Source organism: Zosterops lateralis, assembly GCF_965231275.1.
Source record: "Zosterops lateralis genome assembly, chromosome: 18".
In the NCBI taxonomy this organism is placed as follows: domain Eukaryota; kingdom Metazoa; phylum Chordata; class Aves; order Passeriformes; family Zosteropidae; genus Zosterops; species Zosterops lateralis.
Genome location: NC_139778.1, coordinates 11,437,724 through 11,463,153, shown reverse-complemented (window position 1 = coordinate 11,463,153; position 25,430 = coordinate 11,437,724). Strand labels below are relative to the sequence as shown.

The following is a 25,430-nucleotide window of genomic DNA, read 5'->3' as shown; positions in this document are numbered from 1 at the left end:
GGTTTGAGGTGACAATCCCAGTTCCTCTCGTATTTCAAGGTGACTCCCCCAGCTCCCCACTTGGTTTAGGGTGACCCTCTCAACTCCCCCTATGGTTTAAGGTGACAATTCCAGCTCCTCCCTTGGTTTAAGGTGCCTCTCTCAGCTCTTCTCATGGTTTGAGGTGACAATCTCATCTCCCCCTGTGGTTTGACGTGACAGTCCCAGTTCATCTCATGTTTTAAGGTGACCCTCTCAGCTCCCCACTTGGTTTGGGGTGACAATCCCAGCTCTCTCCATGGTTTGGGATGACTCTCTCAACTCTCCCCATGGTTTAGGGTGACAATCCCATCTCCCCCCATGGTTTGAGGTGACTCTCACAGCTCCCCCTGGGATGCTGCACCTTGTTGAGGCTCTCACAGAGTGAGATGTGCTTTGGTCTCATATGAGTCTGTGCAGTCCCAGGTGAGCCCTTCCTCCTCCTCCTCCTCCATCCCTCCTGCAGCTCAGGCTCCGAGGCTTTGGCAAAGTGCTCATTAAAGCATCTCTCCGGGGCAGGCAATTAACAGGGAGGTTGAGCTGAAACGACTCTATAAAGGCTCGGAGGAGTCGGGGAGCAGCCCCTGGGCTCAGGATTTGGTGTCAGGCCCTGCTCCCCCCGAGCCCTGCTGCTGCTGCTGCCTGGGAATTGTGCTGGGAAAGCAGCAAGTGTCTATGGAAACCGAGTGGTGGATTAAAGCTGCCTGGAGCAATCTGCTTCTGTTTAATAAATAAAACAAAGAGCCCTGTGTGCCGAGGGCTGTGCAGAGCCTGCAGGGAGCTGCTGCTGCCTCTCTGGGGCTGAGGGACACTTCAGACCTGGGCTTGGGGACTTGTGGCCCTGGTTCCTCACTGAAGGACAAGGGTTTGGTGTCCTTGGTGTTGTCTCTCCTTGTGTGGCTCGAGTATTTTTTGGGGTTTAAAAGGTTTCCAAATCACTGCTCCTTCCCCTGCTGGTGTGGCCACATCCCAGGGAGGCTCCTGCAGCTCCTCAGCCTCGTGCTCTGCTGATCCTGCTGATATTTGCTGTGGCAGCTGCTCTGGGCAGGAGAAAGTTGAGATGAAATTTCTGGCTGCAGCTCAGTGGAGCTGATAACAGCTGGGACACAACCCCCTCCCAGCAGATGTGTAAACAGGGGCTGGGAGCTCTTCTGGGTCAGCTTTTCCTGGGAACACCTTTGCCTTATCGCTGCCTGGCCTGGGAATGCTGAGAGTGCCCAAAAGGGGCTCGGGGTTATTTCATAGGATCCCACACTGCTTTGGGCTGCAAGGGGCCCTAAAGCCCCTCCAGTGCCATGGGCAGGGACATCTTCCACCATCCCAAACCTCATCCAGCCTGGCCTTGGGCACTGCCAGGGATGAGGAATTGATTTTAGAGCAGTAAACAGGAATTCTCTCAATTGCTGCTTCCATTAATGTTGTGCCCCCAGCTCCCCTCTCTGAGTGGGATTTTATTCCATGAGTTTATAGGGAAAACTGCTCCAAGATGGGATGCTCTTGCCCTCCATGGGCAAAAATCTGAGTGAATTTTTTTCCCTCCAGATACTTTTCTTTCTTAACCTCGGTGCTTTCCTGGTGTCCCAATCCCAGCTGTCTCATGGAGCACAGAGCCCTCTGGAGCATTTCTCTGCCCTCAGCTCCTGCCTGCCCCTGGGGCTGCTTAGCTCTGGGCATTTTTCCTGAATTCCCCATCAGATTGTGTAGACGGGATAATCCCGCGTGGGAAAGGACAAGGGGCCCATAATAACAATAATAATGCACAATAATAATGCCCTCGAGCTGTAATCGGCTCTGGGGGCTCAGTTTTCAGGTGCAAGTGTCTGGTGGGGCCTGTCTGAGGTTTGGGGTGTTCCTAAAACCCCAAAGTTCCTCTGAGCTGTCACTGCCTCAGGAGTAGAGGAGTCACTTTGCTCTGTGCAGTTCCCTGCTCTGGCATTTGGGATTTTGAGCCTTGAGAGGCTCCTCAGGCTGTTCTTCCCCCCCTGGGTGGTTGTGGCAGAGGTTTTAGGGGGGATAAGCTGGTGTGAGGAGCCCTATAAAGGTTTGTAGTCCCTTCCAAGCAGCTCAGCCTCACACCTGAGTCCTCAGGTAACTCTGGCCCCTGTCCAGCTCCTGCCTGGCTCCCTTGTTGCTGCTCAAAATGTCCTTTATTTTGTCCTTCTTGAAAACTAGGCCGTGACAAAGTCATGGAAAGGGGTTTTTCTTCTGCTGGAGATATTTCCCCCGGGGCTCTGGGCAGCCCCTGCAGGGCTGGAGGTGGATTTGGGGTTCTGGGAGGGCTCTTGGTGAGTGGAGCTGCTGGGGTGACACACCAGGCTGTGACAGGGCAGCACAGGCAGTGATTGCTCAACCATTGTTGAGCTGAAAGGAACCCCTGGCACATAAATGGCTTTTTCATTTCCACAATGAAATCGGGACGTGGCACCTTGGTGGTTTCGATGAGCTGTAAAAGCTCCTCCATTCCCACCCCTGGACACCTTCCCCTGCCCCAGGGGGCTCCCAGCCCTGTCCAGCCTGGCCTTGGACATTTCCAGGGATATTCCTGAGTTCAGGCTCAGCTCCTGGCGGGTCAGAGACTTTGTGCTGCACCAAATCCTCTGGGAATGGGGATTAATTTGTTAATTGGGTTGGTGCTTGTTTTTGGGTTTCCTGCAGTGGTGGAGGTGAGGATGGGGATCCCAAAGGTCGCCCTGGAGCCCCCAGAGGGGTCAGGCACTGCTGGTGTCCCCTGGGAGCCGCTCAGAGGGTGACACACAACTCCAGGAAATGTTTTCCTGTGATTTGTGGAGGTGAGCTCCTGGCTGGGAGCCGAGATCTTCCTGTCGAGCTTTTAAATTTGGGTTTAACAATGCACTTTAACACCTTGTGGGTGACAGAGAAGAAAAGCAGCTGCAGGAATGGGCTTGCTGAGGGTGCAGAGACACAAAACTGTCCTCTCAAAGCCTTGTGCTGCCTCAGGCCGGGGGGAGCAGACTGGCAAAGCTCATTCTCGCCCACCTGTGTTTGGTAGAGGCGATGGAGGGCTGGGAATGAGCGTCTGTGAGGACCAGGTGGGATCCCAGCGAGTGGCAGATGTGAGCAACGTCTGGGTCTCACCTTCCCCACTGGTGGTGACAATTTCCAGGATTTCCACCTGCTCTGTGCCCGGGAGGGATCCTGCAGGGATGCTCCATCCTCCTGGGGGTGTGGAGTGTGTCCATGAGCTGATTTTTGCCATCCACCAGCACCGGGGAGATTTGGGGAGAGGTTTTGGTTGGGTTTGTGGCTGGTTCCAGGTTCTGGAAGTGTTTGTTTCCCCTCTGATGGGATTGTGTGTGGCTGGGCAATGTCAGGGTGTTTAATTAACCAGTGCCACAGCACTGGGCACTCACTGGGCTGTGAATCCTGGTGCAGATCCAGAGCTGGCCCCATCCAGAACATCCCAATATCTGATTGAAAGGCTCAGTGCCAACTGCCCAGGCTGAGAGAGCCGGTCCCCAGTTACTGGGAACCCAAACCAGGGTGTTTTGGGAATCTTCTGCTTTTCCCTTCACCTGGTCCCTTAACAAACAACTCGAGCTGTGCCAGGCAGGGCTGGAGCAGCGCAGAGTGGCTGATGAGTTATCAGCACATCTCCCCGTCCTCTGGGGCTGGCAGAAGTGAAACCCTTGTGGAGAGGAAAGGGATGAGTCAGCGTGGAGGAGCTGATTGTTTCCCCACACTCAATCTCCTTCGGATCTTCCTTCCCAGCTGTCCCTGGTGGAGTCAGAGCCTTGGCTGGGCTGGGACTGCTCTGGGGAGCTGCTGGGGGGGAACAGCAAAAAAAAAAAAAAAAAAAAAAAAATTGCAGAAGTTTCCAGTGGGATTGTTCAGGCTGGGAAATGCCTCAAAGTCGCTGACCCAAGTCCCCCAAGTGTCACCTCTGCCTACACTGGGTTTGGCCTGAAATTTGGCTGCCTCAGACCTGCAGCACTGGGGTGTTGTGTGAGCAGGGTTGGTGCTGGCTGGTTTTTAGGGGGATGTGCCCAAATCTTGGTCCCAGGAGCTGGGGCAGCCACGGTGCTGCTGGTGGGAGGTGGTCCCTGGCCCCCATCTCCTGGTGCCCTTGCAGGACAGCCTGGGCTGCTGCAGCCCTGCACAAATATCAACGTGTTCTGCCTCTGAGCAATCTGGCTCTTCGATTAATAGTCAATATTTTTATTAGAAATGGCCCGTATCCTGTTCTAAAGGGAGGGTCAGAAAACAACCCTGAGTGTGTGACAGCTCCAAAGCAAACCCTGGAGAGGCGGGTTCCCCCTGCCCCACCTCCCGCAGGGGCAGAGATGTGGAACAACCTGTTCGCCTCCTGTGGGCTGGGTGTGGAAGGGAAGGGCCCACAAAGGCTGCTATAGTTCTTCTCCCAGAACGATACTGTGAGTCACTTCAGCAGCAGCAGCTCCTCCTGCCCTTCCCCACCTCCCCTGGTGCCTCTGGGTGTAGCTGAGATGCTGCACAGGGGGGGGTTCCTCACCTGGAGGAGGAGGAGGAGGGAGGTGTGTTTTGGCACACTCTGCTCTGTCCTGCTGCTCGCTGGGAGTGCTGGTGTTTGGTTTACAAATCCCTCCTGGCAGCTGGTCAGGGCGTGGGCGGCTCTGCTGCTGCCAGGGCTGTGCCCTGAGCCTGTCCCAGCCCAGCCACCCACCTCCCCTGGGCTGCCCCACTCAGAATTTCATCCTGGTACCCCTGGCACAGTGGTTTTCCAAGCCGAATTTTGGGATATTTAAGTTTTGCAGCCACTGTGCTGTCCCTTAGTCACAGTTTAACTTCCCCTCCCTTTGCAGCTCCGGGCTGGGTTTGGGGTGAGGTGTTTGGGACAGTCTCACACAGTCTGTAGGTTTTGGGGAAGCAGTTGTTGGGGTGCTCTGTGAGAATTCACACCCTGCTGCTGCTGCTTTTAGGGGGTTTGGTTCAAATCCTGCTGCCCATCTGGGCTCCCAGTGGTGGCAGAGGGCAGGGGAAGCCTGGGGCTGGTTCCTTTGGGGGCAGCCAAGGAGAGAAAAGCTCTGGAGGGAGCTCAAGAGGGTGAAGGTGTCCAGCTGCCTTCCTGCCCCCTCGAGGTGCTGGGCTGAGGGGGGGACAGCAGAGTGGGGCTTTGCTCTGGGGAAGGCTCCATCCCCTGCTGCCTTTGATGTGGGGCTGGAACCCAGGGCTGCTGGTGGTGCAGGAAAAAGTCAAAGCCCAAAGATGGATATCAGTGCTGAGAGAGCACCACGAGCCACCCCAGTGCTGGGAATGGGCCAATTCCCTGCCAGGGGAGTGTGGGAGGGGGCAGAGCCCTCTTGTCCCAAAGCAGGGCTGGATTTGGGGACATGGCTGTTATTTCTGGGTGCTCAGGAGCTCTGTGGGCAGAGTCCCCAGCCAGCCCCACACCAGCACTCCTGGGATTCCCCTCCAGCCAAATGGGAAGGAACAGGGACAGAGGGGTGGTGCGAGCTCTGGGATTAATGACAGAGCCCCCCTTGCACTGCCAGCACTGCCCTGACAAAGCCACCTCAGAGTGACACCGGGGCCTCCCTGCAGTGGGAATTCAGGCACTTCCCACCATTGAGCTGTGGAGGGATTTCCTGGCTCTGCTGGGGTGGGGGTGGCCCCTTGCCTGGCCCTCCCTGCTCAGTGTGACACTGCAGAGGTGTGTGCTGGACTCAGAACCCGCTGGAAATCTCAGCAGCATTTCCTCCTGGGGAAGGAGCAGAGCTGCCATCTGGTCACCTCTGGCTTTGTGGGACACCCTGGGCGTTGCTGCTCCCCCAGGGGACACAGAGGGACAGTGGCACTGCCACAGCCTGTTCTGTCACTGCAGGGAGGGCCCTGTGCCCACCAAGGGATGGGATTTCAGTATTTGCAGAAGGGTTTGGGATGCCGTGTGTGGTGCAAAGTACAAATTGCTCCAGCCAGGAGAGCAAAGCAATGTTTGAGGCAGGTTGTTCTGGTCAGCTGGGGGTGGTGGCACTCAGCTGGCTCATGGCCCCAGGGATGTGGGGGACAGGCTGGGGCTGGCCCTGCGTGCACCAGCTGTGCTGGGAGAGGGTCCCACTCCTTCCCTTGCCCCAGTGAGACACTGGATTTCATTTACAAATGGCTCCACAGAGGTTGAGAGCCTCTTGGGAAGCTCCAACCTGCCGTGCTGGAAGGGAAAGCTTCCAAAGCTCCACTCTGAGCCCTGAAAAGAGCTGACAAAGCTGGGCTGGCCCCAAGGCTCCTCTGGTACAGAGTCAGGGCTCTTAGTGCTGGCTCCCTTCCTAAGAGATGCTCCTGTGTGTGAGTCTGGCTCCAGCCACGCTGGGGCTTCTGCTGAGCCAGGCCACAGCCCTTCCTCCAGGAACAGCGCTGGGGGTGGGGCTGCAGCCCTGCTTTGGAAAAGAAAAATGAAAGGAAGTGGCAGAACAAGGCTGGGATTCCTTGGCTGCAGTGGGGGCTCAGCCCTGTGTCCTGTGGCCTGCACTGAGTGCCAGGGCTGTGTCTGTCCCTGTGCTGGGGAACAGGGGCTGCCCAAAGGTGGGCACAGGGGTTGGTACCCCAGGAGCCCCCCTGGCTCTGGCTGGGGACCCCTCCTTCTGCCTCCCCCAGCCCCATGGTAACCCCTGGGCTCCCCCTCAAACCCTCCCTGTCCTGTCTCTGCAGGGGATGTGCTCTTCCAGATGGCAGAGGTGCACAGGCAGATCCAGAACCAGCTGGAGGAGATGGTGAGTGCCCAGCCCAGCATCCCTGTCAGTGGAAAATGCTTTTCTGTGCCTTGCCCAGATGACACCAGCCCCTCTGACATGGATTTGCTGAGCTCCAAAGGGTCTGCATTGCTTGGGCATCCTCTTCAGCCCTGCTGGGCCCTCTCAGCCTGTGCAGCCCTGCTCCTGTGCCCTCCCTGCTGCTCCCCAGGCAGGCTCTGCCAGCCCTCCCCAGGCACTGAGTGTTTTCTCTCTCCCTGCAGCTCAAGTCCTTCCACAACGAGCTCCTGACGCAGCTGGAGCAGAAGGTGGAGCTGGACTCCCGGTACCTGAGTGTGAGTTCTGTGTGTGTGTGTGTGTGTGTGTGTGAGTCTGGCACAGCCCTGGGGGTCCCTGGGTCTCCCCCATGTGATGGGGGTCATCACATCCTGCCCCAGCTCCTGGTTACAGACAGGTCCCTGGTGTCACCCGTGTCACCACACATAGGACAGTTGTCCCCTGTTTGCTCTCTGGGCCTCCACTGGAATTTCCTGGGGGCCTCTGCTTGTTTCTGTCACCCCCTGGCAGCAGGAGCTGCAGCCAAGGCTCAGAACTCTCTCCTGTGGCATCCAGGCTGCGCTGAAGAAATACCAGACAGAGCAGAGGAGCAAGGGGGACTCCCTTGACAAGTGCCAGGCAGAGCTGAAGAAGCTCCGCAAGAAGAGCCAGGGCAGCAAGAACCCGCAGAAATACTCGGACAAGGAGCTGCAGGTAAGAGCCCGGCCTGGGGACACCAGGGGCTGTTTGGTGCTGTCCAGTGGGGGTGGCCGGGCTGTGCAAACCCCTGGGGAAGGATTTGCTGCTCTCTTTAGAGGAAGAGGAGCTTCTGTGGGTGGGAGGAGGTGGCAGCCAGCATTGGGAAAGGGCTGTTCCCATGGCACAGCACAGAGTGGGGCTGGAGCTGCTGCCTGACCCCGCTCCATCCACCGCTGCCTTTGCCTTCACCAGTGGCCCACAGGGATTCCTGCCCTGCCTGATCTCTTGTCCCTGGGAGGGTGTTTGCTGGTGGATTTTGTGTGCCTGAGCCCCTTTTCCCGGGGGTGGCTGCAGTGAATCAGAGCGGTGTGTCACCGTGTGGGTGACACTGTGGGTGTGACACTGTGGGTGTCACCGTGTGGGGGTGATGTCTGTGGGCTGGGGTCCTTCCTGGGGGTGGGCACGGGGGTAGTCAGAGCTCCCCAGAGAGGGGGAGGCAGGGCTGGGTCTCACCGAGGAGCACCCAGGGCATGTCCTGGTAGTGCCAGGGGGTTGTGGCACTTGGGTCACTGATGGATCCGATCCCACTCGGGTCACCGATGGATCCACAGCAGGAATTTGTGTCCTCTGCACTCTGCAGACTTCTCTGTGAGCTTTGCCCTGAGCATGACTGATCCAAGCAAACCTTCAGGGGTTTGCACCAACACGTCCTGGCTGACAGTGCAGTGCTGCTGCAGGAGCTTCAGAATGATGGTGGCACAAGTGGTGCTTGGAAAGGGGAGGATGAATTCCTGAAGGCAGGAATTATTTAGTCTTGTCTCCAAGGCAGGAGTGTGTGTGTTATGTTGGGGCCAGAGTCTGTTTCTTCACACATCAGAGATCTGTGTCTGCTGAGGGAGACCTGGACTCCGGTGGCACTTTACTCATGAGGGTGAATTTGATGGCATTTAGTGGCATTTGGTGTCCAGCAGAGAGAGATACAGTGAGGCTTGTGCTGGGGAAGTGACACCCTTAACTGCACTGAAATTTGGGAAGTGGTGGCGTGGATCAGAAGGAGAAGGATGCAGCCACCATCACCCACTGTGGCTTGGCCCGTGGGTCCTGTGTGGAGCCAGAGGTGCCGAGGAGGCACAGCCAGAGTGGGGCTGGGAGGTGCTGGAGCAGGGCTGGGATGTGCTGGAGCAGGGCTGGAGCAGGGCTGGGAGGTGCTGGAAGGTCCCAGCACACTCCTCCACATCCAGCCCACTGTGGTGGGGGCTCTGCCGTGTTCTCAGAGCTGAGCAGCTGAAACCACTTCTGAGCGTGGTGTCTCCACAAAGTCCCAGCTTTGCAATTCCTGCTGAGCCAGAAAAGCCCTGCCAGGCCCCGAGCCCAGCGTGGGGGGACACGGGGATCAAACCTCAGCTCCCCCTCACCTGCCAGAGCTGCTGACAGGGACAACAGCAGGGAACTGCTGCCAGAGCCAGCCGTGTCCTGCCAAACCCCGGGGCAGGGATCCCCATCCCACAGGGCTGGGAGGAGGTGGGAATCCATCCCAGCTGGGCTGCAGGGTGGGCTGAGCCTCCCGCTGTGATGTGGCAGGGATGGGGCAGCCCTGTTAGCACAGCTCTCCGGGCAGGGAAACAGGATCAGACACTCATTCCCTTTAATCTTCCAGCAGTAAGTATTTAGGAAGTACTTATCTCCAAAAAAGCCTTCTGTTGGCTTTTGAGCTTACGGTGCTATGAGACCCTTCCAGCTCAGAATATTCTGTGATTCTGTGACTGCTCTGCTGCACTCGGTGGGGGTTTGCTTTGCCTTAGATCTAAACACAAAGTTAAAATTGCAGAACGCAGCCAAGAGGGCACTTCCCCTCTCTTCTCTGCTGACTGCAGAGCTGGTGTTCCCTCAGCAGAAAAAAACAAAAAAAAAAAGTTTGGGGCCACCCTCGATGCTGTTTTACCTCTGCCTGGGCATTGGAGAGAGGGGGGACTGCAGGGAGTGGGTCCAGCCTTGGAAGTGTGTGGGTGTTGGTGCTGAGGAGACAGCCTTGTTTTGGGCTTTGGGGAGCTGAAAATGGGCTTTGAGGTGGTGAAAATGGGCTTTGGGGATGTGAAACCAGGTTTGAGTGGATCAGGAGCATCTACAGAGCCTTGTGGGGCTTTGCTTTCCTCAGCCTGGTTAAAGCAGAGCCACAGGCAGGCTGGTTTGTTGAGCTGGCCCAGAGCCACCCCTGTGGCCACTTGCCAAACCTCTGGTGGTCTCCTCGGAGCTGCTCAAGCACCTGGGGATGGCTTTGGGATGCTGACAGCTGCGCCAGGCTGGAGCCTGGGGACCACAGACCCATCAGCCAGGGCTGCCTGGAGTCTCCTAATGGGCTGTGGCTGGTTCCTCCTCTCCTCGTGGGAGAAGCTGCTGTTGATGGAAGTGTCACCTCCTTGGAGGCAGCAGCAACATCTTGCTCTGCTGAAGGCACATCCCGTGAAGCTGCTGGGGCAGCTGCCAGCCAGGAGTCTGATGCTCTGTCATCATCTTCCTTCATATTTAATGCTCCGGGAAGCAGAACTGCTCCTCTCTCTGCCTCTTCACCACTTGTGGAGTGACCACATCTTGTCATCACCTGCCAGGGAGATGTGGGTGAGACACGGGGTGGTGGCAGCAGGACTGTCCTGCAGGGACCTCGGGGTTTATGTAACGTTGGTCAGAGTGGGAGCAGGTTTGGGGCCACCCAGGCTCTGCCTTGGGCAGGGACACCAGCGTGGTTGTGTTTCCACATTGCTAAATCATCATAAAGCCCAGTACAACAGCCCAGACCTCTCACCTGTTTAATTCAGCTGTTCCCCCTTTATAAAGCAGCAATAAATCCTGGAGTTCAGCAGGGAGTGCACACAGCAGTAGCTGTGGAACAGGGAGTTGAGGGGGTGTGATGCTCTTGCAGGAGGCTCCTCCTGAGCTGCACAGCCCCTGGTTGCATGGAGCTGCTCCAGGTTTGTCTGCAAGCCCCACATCCCCTGGGCACTGTCTGCTGCTGGTTTTATGGAGTTTTCCAGACAGGGATGAGCGTTGCAGCATGAAGTGGCTGAGGAGTTAAAACACCTCGTGGTTTGCAGCCCAAAGCAGCTCCAAGTGCCACCAGGCTGCAGGAGTGGTTTCCCAGCTCCCAAACCCTGCCTGCCGTGGTCAGGAGCGATGCTGTGCTTGGGGATTCTTGCTGCTGAGTGTCACGTTGAGCCAGCCTTTTATTCCTTATGAATCAGTCCCGAGCTGCTGTTCCACACCAGGAGTGAGGGCTGAGAGCCTCACGTGGCTCATCTTCCTCCTGGAGTGGCTGAGATGGGGTTTGACCCGTGTTGAAAACCAGGAGAACAAACCAATTCCGCTCACTCCACATCCCTGATGAAGAAGAATGAAAACAATATTAAGATTAAACAATCACCACGGAAGCTCAAGTGCTGTAATTCCATTAAAGGCTGGTTGTGATCAGGCCGTAAAATCAAGGTCATGATGGGTTTGGGACCTGGATTGAATCAGCAGCTCAGCAATGAAGTTATGTTGGTTCAAAGTATTTATCAAATCATATTAGCACTGTGAGCAATTGGATTTCTGCATCGGGCTGAGACAAAACTGGCTGTAATTCAGCCTAAATAGCAATGCTGGGGCTGGGTGTTTGTCTTGAAAGGCTGTGCCTGACCCAGGTGACAGTGGGTGACCCTGGGTGGGCAATGAGGGCCAAGCTCAGCCTCTGCCTTCACCCCCCCCTGCTCCCAGGGGAATGCTTTAAGCATTAAGTACCACTGTGCCAAATAACCTGTGGGGTTCTATAAACTTTTGTCATTGAAACCTCATTTGGGATATTCCCATCAGGAGAAATAATTTTAGGTGTAGGTCAGGAAGCTCCAGATGACAGGGAGTTTGCACAAACCAGGTTACGAGTTTATGTGAAAGTCAAAGAGGGAAGGACTCAAAGCTCAGAGACTCCAGGTGACTCTCTCCAGGTTTGATTGGGATTTAGGCTGAGGGAGGATGTGTGCCCAAACCCAGCAAGAGAAGAAAAGCCCCTTCCAGCATCTAAAAAGGCTCCAGGGGAGGTGGAGAAGGACTTTGGACAAGGGATGGAGTGACAGGATGGCAGGGAATTCCCACTGCCAGAGGGCAGGGTTAGATGGAATATTGGGGAGAAATTCTTCCCTGTGTGGCTGCCCCATCCCTGGAAGCGTTCCTGGACGTGCCTGTGCAGCTCAGAGCTGTGTCAGGAGCATTTGGGTACCAAACCTGTGCATTGAGGTGCTGGTCTGGGGTGTTCCTGCATGGAGGGAACGTTCTAGGCAGGAGAAGGTGCAGAGCTGGCTGGAGCCTGCACCCCCCCGGCTGCTTTGCTCTCTGAATTTTATGTAACAGCACATGGCTGGGGCAGGGCTGGGGCTGCTGCAGATGTGACCATAACGAGGGGAGACAGCCTTTCCTGGGGGAGGGAGAGGCAGCCTGGCGTCCCTGGAGCGGGAAGGCTCTTGGGGTTGGCTCCCCTGGATGTGCTCTGCCTCCTCCATCACCTTGGATAACCATCAGCAGCCCTGTCCCGGCGCCCCTGCAGAGCTGCAGCCAAGCGGGGGAGGCTGATGGGCAGCACAACAGGGGCCAGAACCTTCCCTTCTCCTGCCTGGGGGGTGCCTGTGCTGTGCAGGGTTGTCCTCTCCCTGGGAAATGTGCAGGGCTCTGCTGTGGTTCTGGGGGGCTCCTGTGGCTTTGGAGGGTCAGTGTCCCCATAGAATGCAGGGAAATGTGTTTGGGGTCCTGCAATGCTCAGTGATGGCCGTTCCTTGCTGTGGGGCTGGTGTTTTATGTCCCATATTACAGGAGAGGTTGGGTCAGGGCTCATCCCGAGCTCTGCTCTGCTTCCCGCTGTGGGAGAGCCTCGGATAGCCCCGGGCTGGGATCCAGCATTGCTGTGCCTGGCTGGACACACCGCCCTCCCTCTCTCCCTCTGGCACACTTGGGTGGTGTGTGGGAGCTGCAGCAGCCAGGAGGGGACGGTGCCTCCCCCGGGGCTGCTCCAGGGTCTGCCAGCTGCCTCCCAAGGAGCAATTTCTGGGAATGAGGAAAAGCTGCCCGGGCTGAGGATCCCTTGGTGTTTGCTCTGCTCATTTTGCCTCTGTGCTGTGCTGGGGTTTCAGCAGATTTGCCTTGAGTCTGTTCTCTGGCTCAGATGCTCTTCCCTTGCTAATCAGCCTAACTTCTTTTTTATCTTATCCCATTTCTAGCTATTGTCCCTGGTGGTTGCCTAAACAAATCCTCCCTTCTCTGTGTGTTTACTCCTTCCAGGTATTTCAGCCTGCTGCATCGATCCAGCACAGTCCTCTCTCTTCCCTGACCTTTCCTTTCTCTTTTCCCACACATCCTGCTGTGCTGCTGGCCCTGACCAATCCCTCTTTGGGGATGAGAGCTGGAATTGGCACAACCCCTCCTTTTCTGCATCCCTCCTGGTGCTGGATGGAATCGTGCCTGCCATGTGTTCCCTTTGCCTTTCTGCTCCCAAAACTCACGGCTGGGCTGTGCTGGTGACCCCAAAGCAGCTCCTGCTGCCTGCTGGGCATCCCCTCTTGTCCCTGGGGCTCAGCCTGGTCAGGATCCCTGAAGGATCTAAGAATGAAGATGATTTCTGTGGTGGAGCTCAGCGCTGCCCTTGGCTCACATTCCCTGTGTTTGCACGTTCCTGGCTGGGCTGGGAGGTTTGAACTCATTTCCCAGCGAGGCTGTGGTTATCAAAGGCTCTGCTGGAGCTCGGTGCTGCTCCACCTGCGCCGACAGCGCCGTGTGCTCCACACGACTCCAGGCCTTGACATTTCTCAGCTGCTCTTTGATCTCTTGTCACCGTGGCGTTGGGGAAGTGGCAGGGACTGCCTGCCCTGGCTTTCTGTGCGGGACAACAGAAAGCTCGAGCTGGGACTTGGCAGCAGCTCCGTTCCCTTTTCATCTGCTCGTGTTCCTAATTCTCTGTCTGACCCTGGGGGATGCTCAGCCCGGCTTGGCTCCATCAATGCTCGTGTGCCCAGCTCTGGGGGGTGCCAGGCTGGGCCCCCACACCCAGGAGTGCCCCAGGAGCCTTGGCTGTGCCAGCCCAGCCCCACGGCAGCAGCCTGTGCCAAAGGCTGTGCCAAAGCCTGTGCCCGGCGCCGCCGCGTGCTGACACCGCTAATTAGGTCAGCGGCTCCCGGTGAATTGGAAGTGGATGCGGGAGGCAGCACGGGGGGGTGGCACGGGGGAGTTATTTGAGGCCTCTCCAACCTAGAAACCCAGAAAAGATTTTTCTGGAGCTGTTGGGTGGCTCTGGTGTGTGTTGTGGCTTTGGGTGCGACCACCGGCCTGGCTGCCTCTCCCCGCCTGCTTGGGTCACAAATGGGGTTTATTTTCCCTCCTTTGAACTGGGGGTTTTATTTAGACAATTCTGAAAATGTGGATTTGAAGCTGATGACCTCGATCAAGGTTTCAATTTACAATGCAGTGCTTGAGTGGATTGTGCTTGTCGGTGGGGTCGTGGGGAAGCTGCTGAGCCAGGCATTATAGGGGATCAGATCATGCCAAAGAAAGCCAAACACCATGAGAAACGCTGTGATTTAGAGTGTGGAGTGGCTGAGATTTCCCCCATTTCTGGGGAGTGAGATGAGAGCAGCAGCCCTGAGGTCCTGGTGGGCACCTGGGTAAGGCAGAGCTTCTCCTTGGCGTGCAGTCCCAAAATCTTACACTGTGCTTTGTGTGTGTTACTCTTCCCCCCGTGCATCTGGCATATTTAACAGGCTTTTTTTTTAATTTAAATTTGCCATTCTGGGCGTTATCTGAAAGCCCACTGTCATTCTTGAGCGAACCCAAACTGAAAACCACCTCGCGAACAAGGAGTGTCGCTCGCCATTTTGCGATGGAATTAACGTGTAAAATCCAAAGCTCTGGATAAATCAATGGCACACGGAGCATATTTACATAAAGTATATAAAGCTCTGAGTACTAAGTTTAGAGCGTGGGCTCTGCGCTCGCGGAGCGGCGTGTTCCGACTGGCTGAGACAAGCCTTTCCCCAGCGCAGGAATTAGCAGGAGCCTTGCAAAACCAGCCTGGGAGCAGGGGTGTAAATAAGGCTTGTACCTGCGTATTTAAATCCTGCTGAGAGCTGGAGCTCTCCCGCTGCTCACATCAGGGTTTTTTCCTGCCTGTGTTGTGGTGTGTCTGGGCTGGAGCTGTGCCTGCCGGGGCACGGCGCTGCCCGAGCCGGGGATGGGGATCCCGCAGGGACTCGGGGCGGGATGGGCCTCGTGCTGCTGAACCCAATTAGCTGGAGCTGAGCTCTTTTTGCTCCTCACCTTCCTGTTCTTGATGGCCCAGTTTAGTAAATTAAGCAGGATGAGTTTTGGGGATCGGGGTCTGTGTGTGCTCCTGATATTTCAGGGTTGTGCTTTCCTTCCAGAAATGGGGCTCTGCCCCTTCCCCTCGGATAGAAGCTTTTTGTGGGGCTGCCCTAATTCAGATGGGTGTTGCAGCAGGGCTCGGTCCATCCTGGGCATCCAGGCTGCCACTGAGGCATCCATTCCCCAGCTCCCATCACCGCTGCCAGGCTGCTGCCTCTGGGCTCCGTCCCTGTGCTGTTCCCAGGCTAATAATACCCGGGAGGAGGCGGTGTTCTGCCTTCCCCAGCGCATCCTCCTCCTGCATCGCTGCTCGGGGGGCTTTGTGTGCCCAGGGGCTGCTGCTGCCTCCTCCTGCTGTGCCAGGCTGGCCCCAGTGCCCCTCTGTGCTGGCACAGCCTGCCTGCTGCCCGGCTCTCCAAGTGCTGTGCCCTGTATCTTTGCTTCAGGGTGATGCCAAAACCTCCACCACTTCCACTTGTGTGCCCAGTGGCATCAGTTCGGTTCTCTTCATTTATTTCTTCTCGTGACTGCAGGCATTTGTTCTCGATTTTCTCATTTTGGAGGAAAAAATTCTCTTTGAAATAGAGTTGTTGGTTGCAAATCGGGTTTTGAATCCATTTCTCACTGACCCCCTTTCCCTCACTTAAGCTGGTGCAATGTGGGGAGACCCAAAACTTGCTGGCTCTGGCATGAGGGTTTGCTCTCAGGGGGTGCTCAGAGCAGGGTAGGAGCCAGGAGCAGGTCCAGCCCCAAAATAATCCCCCTTTGAAGTCTTGGGATGTCACTGAATCTTGCTCCTTTTGTTGGTTTGCTCCATTTTGTGTATCTTCTAATAAATATTGTAGCATGCTAAAAATAACTGATAACCGTGAAGAAGCAGCAAAGCTGCTTTGGGCCCTGAATTTCCAGTTTAATTCCCATCTCAGAGAAGCTTGGGCTGCCTGAAGCAAGTCCAGCCCTGCCTGGGCTGGGGATGTTGTGGCTTTTCAGTGTCATGATGCCACTGTCCTAGAGAAGAGATTGTGGCAAGGAGGTGTCACAGTGTGGGACAGCAGTGGGTGAGAGGTGCTGCTCTCAGAGCCTTGGTGGCTGCTCCCCTGGTGCCACATGCAGGTGGAAGCTGGGACCATCCAAAGGGATGGAGGGAGGAGAAGGTGGCTGGGTCAGGGAGTTGGAGGCACCTGGTGTGTTCTGTGTTTAGGGAGGCTGGTGCTGCCCTGGGGTCCCTGGAGTTCCCTGTGCCACATTTCCATCACACAGGGCAAAGCAGCCGTGCTCCCCCAGTACAGCCTGTGTGGTGCTGGCAGAGCCCAGCGTGGCACAGCCATGACATCAGGAGAGCAGGAGCCACCAGAGGAGCCTCCAGCTGCTGCCACTGGCAGAGCCACAGTGTCTGCCAGTGCAGGGTGCAGCACCAGGGAACAACCAGGGGCTCCTGTGCCAGTGTGTGGCCCTGCCCTGGCACCAGCTCTGTGTCCCCTGTGGTAAATACAGACTGGAGGCACTGCCGGGAGTTTGAGAGGTGCTGGTGGCCCTGTGTGTGACAGGGTCCCTGTGCCATCCTGGGCAGGGATTTCGCACAGCTCAGGCAGCAGGGGAGATGCTGGGGTGAGCTGGGAGCTGTGCTGGCAGGGCAGGGCTGAGCCAGGGCTGCGGGGACCACTGCCTGTCCCGGGCCATGGGGGCAGCCCCCGGCCCCCAGCAGCGCCTCCCAGCCCGGGTGGTGAGCGGGCGGCCGCCGGGTACAGCTCGTCCCGTGCAGCCCACGGGCTGAGTCAGCTCCTCTGCGTGGGGGGCTGCGATGAGTAAGGGCGGGCTGGGGGGGCTGTGCAGGCACACGTGTGTGTCCCGTGCCGGGGTCCCCGCCCGCGCCGCCCGCCCCTCTCACGGCACCCCCTGCCCCGTGCCGGTGGGCAGCGCTGCCGGCAGCCCCCTCCCTGCTCCTCTCTCTCTTCCAGTACATCGAAGCCATCAGCAACAAGCAAGGCGAGCTGGAAAACTACGTCTCGGATGGTTACAAGACAGCTCTGACGGAAGAGAGGAGACGGTTCTGCTTCCTGGTGGAGAAACAGTGCGCGGTGGCCAAGAGCGCCATCACCTACCACGCCAAGGTGAGTGGGACACACCCCAGCCGGTCCTGGCTGCCCCATCACTGGGTGGATGCTCCCAGCTCAAGCTGCATCCCATAGAACACCCTGATATCCCAAAAATCACAGTTGGTGTGGCCCCTGCAGCTCGGGAGGCAGAGAGGGGTTAATGGACCAGCAGCTGACTCCAGGGAAGACGCCCCAGCAGGAGCAGCTGCTCCAAATCCCTCCTGCCTGTGGCAGCTCCACATCCCTGCTGCCTGTGGCTGCCCACATGTCCTGGAGCAGGGCTGGAGCTGCCCCCTGCCCGCCTGGGATGCTGCAGCACCACCTGCATGGGTCTGGAGCAGAATCCATGCAGACGAGGGCTGGGAGCGCCGGCGCTGCTCCCGCAGCCTCGTGCTCCCGTTCTGGTTGTTCCCCACCACCGCCCTCCGTGGCTCACAGCAGCCATCTGTCACCGCCACGCTTGGCACTGGAGCAGCAGAGGGAGTTGGGATTAGTCAGTTCTGTCCTGGCACATCCACAGCGTGGATCCACGCTTGGCTTGGTGAGTTTAGTGCAGGAGGGGAAAAATACCCCTCAGGGCTGGTGGTCAGCAGGAGCAAACCAAAACCTTGCTGCAGCAGCACACACAGGGGGGGATTTTGCAGGAGGGACTTTGCAGGGGGCTTGTCCAGAGCGTGGTGGGTGTCCTGTTAAAAACTCCATCTTGCTGCTGCCTGTGGCTCCTGCAGGATGCTCCACAAGATCAGGAGGTTGATGTTGGGGAAATATGCAGGGACTTTGAAATTAGATTTAGAGGGGTTTTGATACACTGAAGTGCATTTTATCTCCAGATGAGGCACAGCAGAGACATCAGGTCACCCTTGGCTGTACTGGGAGTGACCTCGAGGGGGTTGAGACATCTTTGCCCCTGAGTCACACAACGGGATGCTGGTACATTCTGGGTAAATAAGGACAAGTTTGGCTCCATCTATTTCCCCCTTGGAGCGTGGTAGCAGGTGGCTGGCAGTCCTGCAGGCAGGGAGCACTGGGGCTTGGAGGCTGTTGGGGCAGAGCACCCAGAGGAAGCAGCTCATCCCTCGGGATGTGGGGACAGCCTGGAGCACGGGCTGTGCCCTGCCAAGCTTTCAGGCTGGTTTTATTTCTCTGCTCCACGTTGGGACCAGCTCCCTCCCTGCAGCCTGGAGATGCTGCACCCAGATTATCTTGGAATACACTGGGAAGATAGATTACCTTTTCCTTCCCTCATTCCCATTTTTCATGATACCTCCCTGGCTGTGCTGCCATCAGAGCCTGGCAGCAGGATGCCCCTGTGTGTTATCTCAGCTGTGCACAGAGCCATTGATCAATCCCAGAGCAGCTCAGCCCTGGATCCATGTGGTGCTGCCCAGGGAGGGGAGGGCTGACCACCTGCACCCCTGTGTCCTCACGACTCATTTTTCTCCTGCAGGGGAAGGAGATGCTGACACAGAAGCTGCCCCTGTGGCAGCAATCCTGCTCGGATCCCAACAAGATCCCGGACCGCGCCATACAGCTGATGCAGCAGATGGCTGCCAGCAGCAATGGCACCATTATGCCCAGCCCTCTGTCCACATCCAAGTCCAACCTCATCATCTCTGACCCCATCCCTGGTGCCAAACCTCTCCCTGTCCCCCCGGAGCTGGCACCTTTTGTAGGAGTAAGTATCTCCGTGGTGGAAGCTGTGCTGCCCTTCTGAGCAAAGCCGGAGGGACGAGCCCAGGCCGGTGTCACCGCTGTCCTCGGCAAGTGGCCCCTGGAGGGACTGTCACTGATGGCAGGGATGGGCAGCTCCGTGCTGGGCCATCCTGGGGTGTGGGAAAGAGCCTGGCCTGGGGACAGCAGCCTGTCCCACCTCATCCTGCTGGAGACACTGAGCTCTGACAGAGCTGGGGCTCCCAGGGGCTGTTTGGGGAACCCACAAACTGGAGCTTGGACCCCAAGCTGTGGGGCTGAACCCAGGTACCCCAGTAACTGTGGGAGAAAGGCCTGGAGTGACCCGTGGGATGAAGGACCCTTCAGAAGAGGGTGTCCCCCTGATGTGGGGGCATGAACTGAGCAGCAGAGCTCAGCAGGGAATTGGCAGGTGCAGGGGAGCTCAGAGCAGTAAAATACCATAGACGTGACCCCACTGCTCCCTGCAGAGCAGTTTGGTTTGGGTGGGAACTAAACCCAAGAGGACAAAGCTCCAATTTGCCTCTCTCCCTGGAGCTGTGTCCCCCTGGGGAGCTGCAGGGGGATGGCCCTGGAGCTGCAGGGGGATGATGCCCTAATGAAGCCACCCCCGTGTCCCCCTCCCCTCCTCTCTCGCAGCGCATGTCAGCACAGGAGGCCATGCCAGTGATGAACGGAGTCTCGGGCTCTGACAGCGACGGGTACAACCACTGGTCTGAGATGAAGCCAGCACAGCCCAAATCTTTATCTCCTCCCCAGCCTCAGAAGCAGCTGAGTGACTCTTACTCCAATACACTCCCAGTTCGCAAAAACGTGACACCGAAAAACAGCTACGCCTCAGGTGAGGCCCTGGCCCTGCTGCCAGGGGCTGTGCCAGGGGCTGTGCCAGGGGCTGTGCCAGGGGCTGTGCCAGGGGCTGTGCCAGGCAGTGCCCACAGGAGAGCTCCAGGGGTCCTGGTGTGCCAGGGGCTGTGCCAAGCAGTGCCCACAGGAGAACTCCAGGGGTCTGGCTGAGGATGGTTATTGGGGTGCTGAGTGTGGGGAGACAGAGACCAACAGCATCCCCTCGGTGTCAGTGCTGCTCGTGCCTCTTGGCCTGGGCGTTAGGAAATGCTGGAGCAGGGCTCTGCCCTGGGGTTTCACAGGATTTCCAAGAGGAAAATCTTGTGGAATCTGGCACAGGGAACCTGCTCCCTTTGCTGTGGCTGGTGGGTGATGCTGAGAGTCTGATCCTGCTTGTTGAGGGGGAAGGCGTGAGTTGCACTGAAAGTTTTAGGGCTGAAATAAGGAAGGATGGGGGCCTGTCCTGTGCCTGGGGATGGCTTTGGGGTCAAGGACTCGGGGCACCCACTGGTCTCTGTTCCCCCAGCTGAAAACAAGACACTGCCACGCTCCAGCTCCATGGCTGCCGGGCTCGAGAGGAACGGCCGGACGAGGGTGCAGGCGATTTTCTCACACGCTGCTGGGGATAACAGCACCCTCCTGAGCTTCAAGGAGGGAGACCTCATCACACTGCTGGTGCCCGAGGCCAGGGACGGCTGGCACTACGGAGAGAGCGAGAAAACCAAAATGTGAGTGTGCTGAGTGTGCTCAGGAGTGGCCTGGCCTGGAGGCTCCCTGGGCAAACCCTGGGTTTGGCTTCATCCTCGCCTTTGCCTTTTTCAGGAGGGGCTGGTTTCCTTTCTCCTACACACGGGTCCTTGACAATGATGGCAGCGAGAGGGTCCACACCAGGTAGGAACATCGTGCAGGGTGACAGGAGGGAGTCTGTGTCTTTGGGATGAGAATTAGGAATTCCTATTAGGAATAACAGCACAGGGAGGTGGTTGCTGCTTCAGGGTGGCTTTTGCCACCCAGTTCATGGGTAGCCTGGGGGTCTCCACATGGAGCTGACACTTCTACTCTGGGCCCCCCCAGCCTGCAGCAAGGGAAGAGCAGCAGCACTGGCAACCTCCTGGACAAGGATGACATCTCCATCCCGCCGCCAGACTATGGCATGGCCTCCCAGGCCTTCCCAGCACAGGGCGGCAACACCTTCAAGCAGCGGCCATACAGCGTGGCCGTGCCCGCCTTCTCCCAGGTGAGCCTCTCCCGCTGCCTCCTCCTGCTCCAGGGGGGATGTCTGAGGAATGGGGGATGCTGGAGCAGCTCCCTGGGCTGTGGGGGCCGGGGATCTGCAGCTCCCTGTCCCAGGATGGGATGAGTGGGAGTGTTCCCGGCGTGCTGTGGATACCTGGGGGTGCCAAGGGCGGCTCTCCAACCTCTGTTCGTTGTTTTAGGACTACCTAATGCCCTATGGGTGTGCAATTAAAGACTATTCCAGTGGCCTCTGCCAAGTACCCTCCGCTCACTACAAGCCTTACACTAGGTCGACAGCTGTAAGTCCGACGCTTGCAATGTTTCCCTTGGGATTTATGGAAGTTTGGCTGGTTTGTGCCTGGTGATCCACGTGCCTTGCCCGGACCCTGCCTCCTGCCCAGCACCTCTCCTGGGGTGAAGGGCTGCAGGGAGATGATGGATGGGGAGGAACGGGCAAGGCACGAGGGGCAGTGGCACAAAACAGCCCCGTAAACCCCCAAAGGACAACATTTGCTGACTCCATGGGAGTCTCCCACCAGAAACAGGCTGCTCACAGGCAGCTGGAAGTGTTTTCTCTGGCACGTGCCAATTCAAGCCGGTGACAGTCCCGTGGGGACACTGGGGCAGATCCTGGACAGGATTCCAGAGTGTCCAAAGCAAGCCCAGGGCTTCTTGGATAACGAGCCAGGGAGGATACACGAGCAGAGATGGGATCAGCCTAACCCAGGAGCTACTGGTGTAGTGGAGCTCTCCCAGCAGAATGAGCACAGTGGGATGAGCTGTGCTGGCTGATGGGGAGAGGATGAGGAGAGAGAGAGAGAGAGAGAAGGGCAGTCAGCACTGACCCTCTGACAGGGCACATCAGCTGGGCTCTGCTCCTCCCTGCAGGGAGTAGGGTGGAAGCACAGCCCCACTTCTTGCTGCCTTGTTGGGGTTTTCCAGCAGGATTTGCTGCTGGGGTTGGTATTTTGTGACTGGGAGCATTCCTAGCAAGGTGGGAATGTGGGTTTCTGGTCTCTGCTGCATGGCCAGCTCAAAGGCCAGAGACTCCCCTTCTTTCCTGGAGTAGTCCCATGTTTGTCTTGGAGAGCAGAGCTGCTCCAGTTGTATCCCAGGGCAGGCCCTTGCTCAGGGAGGGATGTCCTTGAGGGGTGTTCTCTGGGCCTGGTCCCCGTCTGCCCCTCAGTCCCTCCCTGCAGGGCCTGCTCAGCACCGGCTAAAGGAGAAAATGGTCCAAAACCCTGTGGCTTTCTGGTGGGAGTGAATACAGGCAGCCCCCCTTTCCACAGAACATTTCACTGGTGTCTCTCAGTCGTGCAGTCTCTTTCCAACAGTGTCAGCATCTCAGAGCAGCAGAGCTCTGTTCCTCAGAGGGGCAGGGCAGAGCAGAGCTCTCCCAGCAGTTCCCTTTCCATGTCTGGCCAGATCAATTCTACAGAGTGGTGCAACTTCACTCCCTGCTGTCTGAATCCCACTCCAACCATCTCCATATCTTTCCTCTCCAAATGCATCAGCTCTTGGCCCTGGCTCCTGATGCACTTTGGTTTGTCCGTGTGACCCTCTGGTGGCCCCTGAGCAGGCACAGCCCACAGGTCCCTCACTGTTCTTCCTCCCTCCTCTCCACAGGGTCTCGATGACTACGGGACGAGGTCTGTCAGCAGGTAAGATGTCATCTTCCTGTCACATTCCCTGCGAACTGGTGGCGTTGGCTGTGGGCAAAGCCATGCAGCTGTGCCCCCACAGGGGTCCCTGCATGGGCTCCCTGGGGACTGGCAGTGGCTGGGATGGGGTCAGGTCTCATCTGTGACAGTGGGGGGGACCCAGGGAGGGCAAGTCCCAGGGTCAGCTCATGCTCCTCCAGAGAGTCGCATCTCCCAACCTCCTCTGGCCTCACACCTGGATAGTGAAGCCATGGAGAGCCCCTGGGGTCTTTCCTCATCACCTTCTCCATCCTCTGTGCCTGAGGCTGCCCTGCCTCGCTCTGGGGGCCAAGCCAAGTCCATGGCTGGGTGGAGCTCGTCCTGACCCATCCGTGTCCATGCGGGGTCCCGCGGTGCCGGGAGGGGAGCTGTGCCCCCGGCTCGGTGCTGCCCCGCGGCCACTCGGGCATCTCTGTGCTTTGTTCCGCAGCGGCAGTGGCAGTTTGGTATCAACGGTGTGAGGACACCTGGCCTCTCAGCGGCCCCTTGCTGCTTGGAAGAGCTTTCTGCTTCTTTTCCCTCCTCTTTTTTTTCCCCTTCCTTTCCCTTTCGTTTCTCTTTCTCTTACTTCTTTTTTGGATTTGAAACTCTTGTGATCTTCAAGGAAACCATGGTGCTTCTCACCCCTCCCCGGTGTTCACAGTGCCCTTGTTTCTGAAGCCTTTTTGGAGCAGAAACTGCTGCCAGGTCTGTGTGCCCACAGCCCCAGGCGCAGTTGTCACTTAGTGGGACCCGGTGTTTGTCCTCCCGTGTGATGTTAGCGATGCACTGTCCCCCCCAGGGGCCGCGCCAGCCGCCCCGCACGAGCCTGGACCAAACTCCCAGACTGGATCACATATGCATGGCCTCTGGTGTCCGTACTGTTATTGAGCATCCGGGATGCCCGGGATGCCGTGCCCGGAGGGGCGGCACTGTCCTCAGTCCTCCCCTCTCAGCCCGATCCGCTTCCATCCCACCGCGGTGGCTTTGGGAGAAGCGGATGGCACGGAGCTCCCCCCGCCCCGGGGAAAGGGCTGCTTCTGGCCTGGGGTCCCGCCGGCCGTGGGAACCCCCTACCCCCGGAAGGGTTACTCCTGGTTGTTTTATAAATATATATATATATATTTTTTGTAGCAAGGTATTGTTACCTCACGTTAGGGCTGGGGCTCCGGGGATTGCTCGCATCCCCAAACCAGGCTGGAGTCAGGGGCAGTGCCCAGGGGGCTCCCACCCCACACTGGGGGTCCTGCTCCTGCACTAGCCCGGCCAAAGCCCTCCCAGTGCCCGTGGCCGTCTCCACTGCAAAGCTGTTCACGCTTTTTTTTCTGATGTGATTTTTAAGACCTCTGACATTGCCTGTTTACTGGGACATTGCTGGCAATAGACCTCCCCCCTCCCTTCCACCCGGACCAGTTTTTGGGTTATCTCCTCGCCTATGGGCACACTGTTCTGAGCCCCTCCTGCACCGATGTCCGAATTTTGCTAAGGATTTTTAACCCAGGATATTTCACGATGAGTGACTGAATGTAGAGGGGGAAACACAAAAAAAAAAAAAAAACAAACAAAAAAAAACAAAACCACAAACCCAGCCTAGCAAAGCCTGTGTGGAGATTGTAAAGTGCTGAAAAAAACCCCTTTTTTTAAAAAGCCAGAGAGAATTGTGCCCTGTACTGAGTTATTGTTTGAATAAAAGTTTTATTTATTGCATTGAGCTGGGCCTCGGTGTCTTTTTCGGCTGCCGTGCCTGCGTGCTGCCCTCCCCGCCTGCACCGCGCATTCCCAGGCCGTGTTTTTGTTCCCTGCTCCATCCCTGGGGATGCTCAGCACTAAACAGCTTCGCTGAGCGGGAGCAGCGACAGCTGCTTTAGAGCCGGGTCCCCTCTCCCTGAGCATTGAGGGGGTGATGCCATTCCCGTCCCGCATGCCAAGGCTCCGGCTGCGCTTTCCCGGCGCTGGGAAAGCACCGATGGCCGGCACAGGGTGGGAAGGAAGCCACCCCCTCCCTTCCGCAGCCCCCGCCGTGCCCGGCTGCTGTACTCCCAATGCTCCCAGCTGGCCGTGCCCTTCCTTCCCGTCCTCACAGCACCAGCCACTCAATAAACACAACTTTTCCTCCTTTCTCTTCTTTTTTTCCTCCTGTTTTCCTCTGCCCTCCGGCGCTGCGTGCGGTTTGACCAGCGAGCTCTCGGGCTGGGTGGCCACCGGCTCGTGGCCTTAAAGCCTCTCCTTTAACCACCACCTTCTATTCCCATCAAGCCGTCCCAGCGTCCTCCAACCTGCCTTCTGTTTTCCCTTGCAGCCCCGATGTTGAAGTGGCCAGGTTTTGAGGTGGCCCCTGCCCGTTAGTAAGTGACGCTGTCGCGGGGCCGAGCGCTGGGTGTGCGCGCTGGGCACCGGGGGCTACGCGGGGACGGTGCCACCGCTCTGCTTCCCGCTGTCCCCTCCTGCTGTCACAGCTTGTCACTGTCCCCAGCTGAGCTCCGGGGCTCCCCGGCTGCCTCTGCTGCTCGTCCCGGCTGCCGCGGCTGTGCTTCCCCCACCCCGGGGTGCTGAGCTGCTCCTGCGCTTTCCCCACTCCCCATAACCAACTTTTTGGTTGTAGGTGTGTCCAGTGTCCACTGCTGGCCCCAGCTCTCCTCCTCCAGCGAGGCAGGGCACGTCCACACTAACCAAAAGTTTTTTGAGCAGCTTTTTTTTTGTTGTTGTTGTTGTAGACTCGTCCCAGGAGCCTCCTCCTGGTCCTGGCCCCAGGGACGGGATGCAGGAGCCTCCCCCAGGAGTCGAGACCCTCCTCGCTGGCACTGCAGAGCCTGGAGAGCCCCTTCCCCATTTCTCTTTGATCCATGAGTTGTTTTCCCTGGAGTTGCAGGCTCCAGCCCAGTGGCTCTTTTTTTTGCCAGTGCAGAAATAGTTAAATGAGCCTCGGGTGACTCATCAAAGCAACTTTTCCTCTCCCTCCAGTCCTGAGAATCTATTTTGGCATCCTGGGAGGGAAAGTGATCTAAGCATCTGCATTAATTAGGTGTGAAATTAATTACCCTATTTTTAAGCAAGTCATTTGTCTTTTAAGGAAAGAAAAAGCG

The 25,430-nt window shown here is 57.5% G+C and overlaps 1 protein-coding gene across 4 annotated transcripts in view; it reads left to right on the top strand.

The window, feature by feature from the left end:
• Positions 1 to 25,430, top strand: part of BAIAP2 (BAR/IMD domain containing adaptor protein 2) — a 40,222-nt gene that overhangs the window by 11,065 nt on the left and 3,727 nt on the right. Inside the window, exons 4-14 of one of the 4 annotated variants that reach the window (XM_083874460.1) lie at positions 6,658 to 6,719; positions 6,962 to 7,033; positions 7,311 to 7,448; positions 16,763 to 16,915; positions 18,348 to 18,575; positions 19,229 to 19,430; positions 19,959 to 20,160; positions 20,255 to 20,323; positions 20,507 to 20,669; positions 22,295 to 22,329; positions 24,647 to 24,696. In XM_083874460.1, the coding sequence (XP_083730586.1) occupies positions 6,658 to 6,719; positions 6,962 to 7,033; positions 7,311 to 7,448; positions 16,763 to 16,915; positions 18,348 to 18,575; positions 19,229 to 19,430; positions 19,959 to 20,160; positions 20,255 to 20,323; positions 20,507 to 20,669; positions 22,295 to 22,329; positions 24,647 to 24,674 (1,352 nt within the window). In that variant the 3' untranslated portion in view covers positions 24,675 to 24,696. Of the gene's footprint in view, positions 1 to 6,657; positions 6,720 to 6,961; positions 7,034 to 7,310; positions 7,449 to 16,762; positions 16,916 to 18,347; positions 18,576 to 19,228; positions 19,431 to 19,958; positions 20,161 to 20,254; positions 20,324 to 20,506; positions 20,670 to 22,294; positions 22,330 to 22,798; positions 24,238 to 24,646; positions 24,697 to 25,430 lie in introns of those variants that run through there. The other 3 variants (XM_083874459.1, XM_083874461.1, XM_083874458.1) reach the window with 3 other exon arrangements.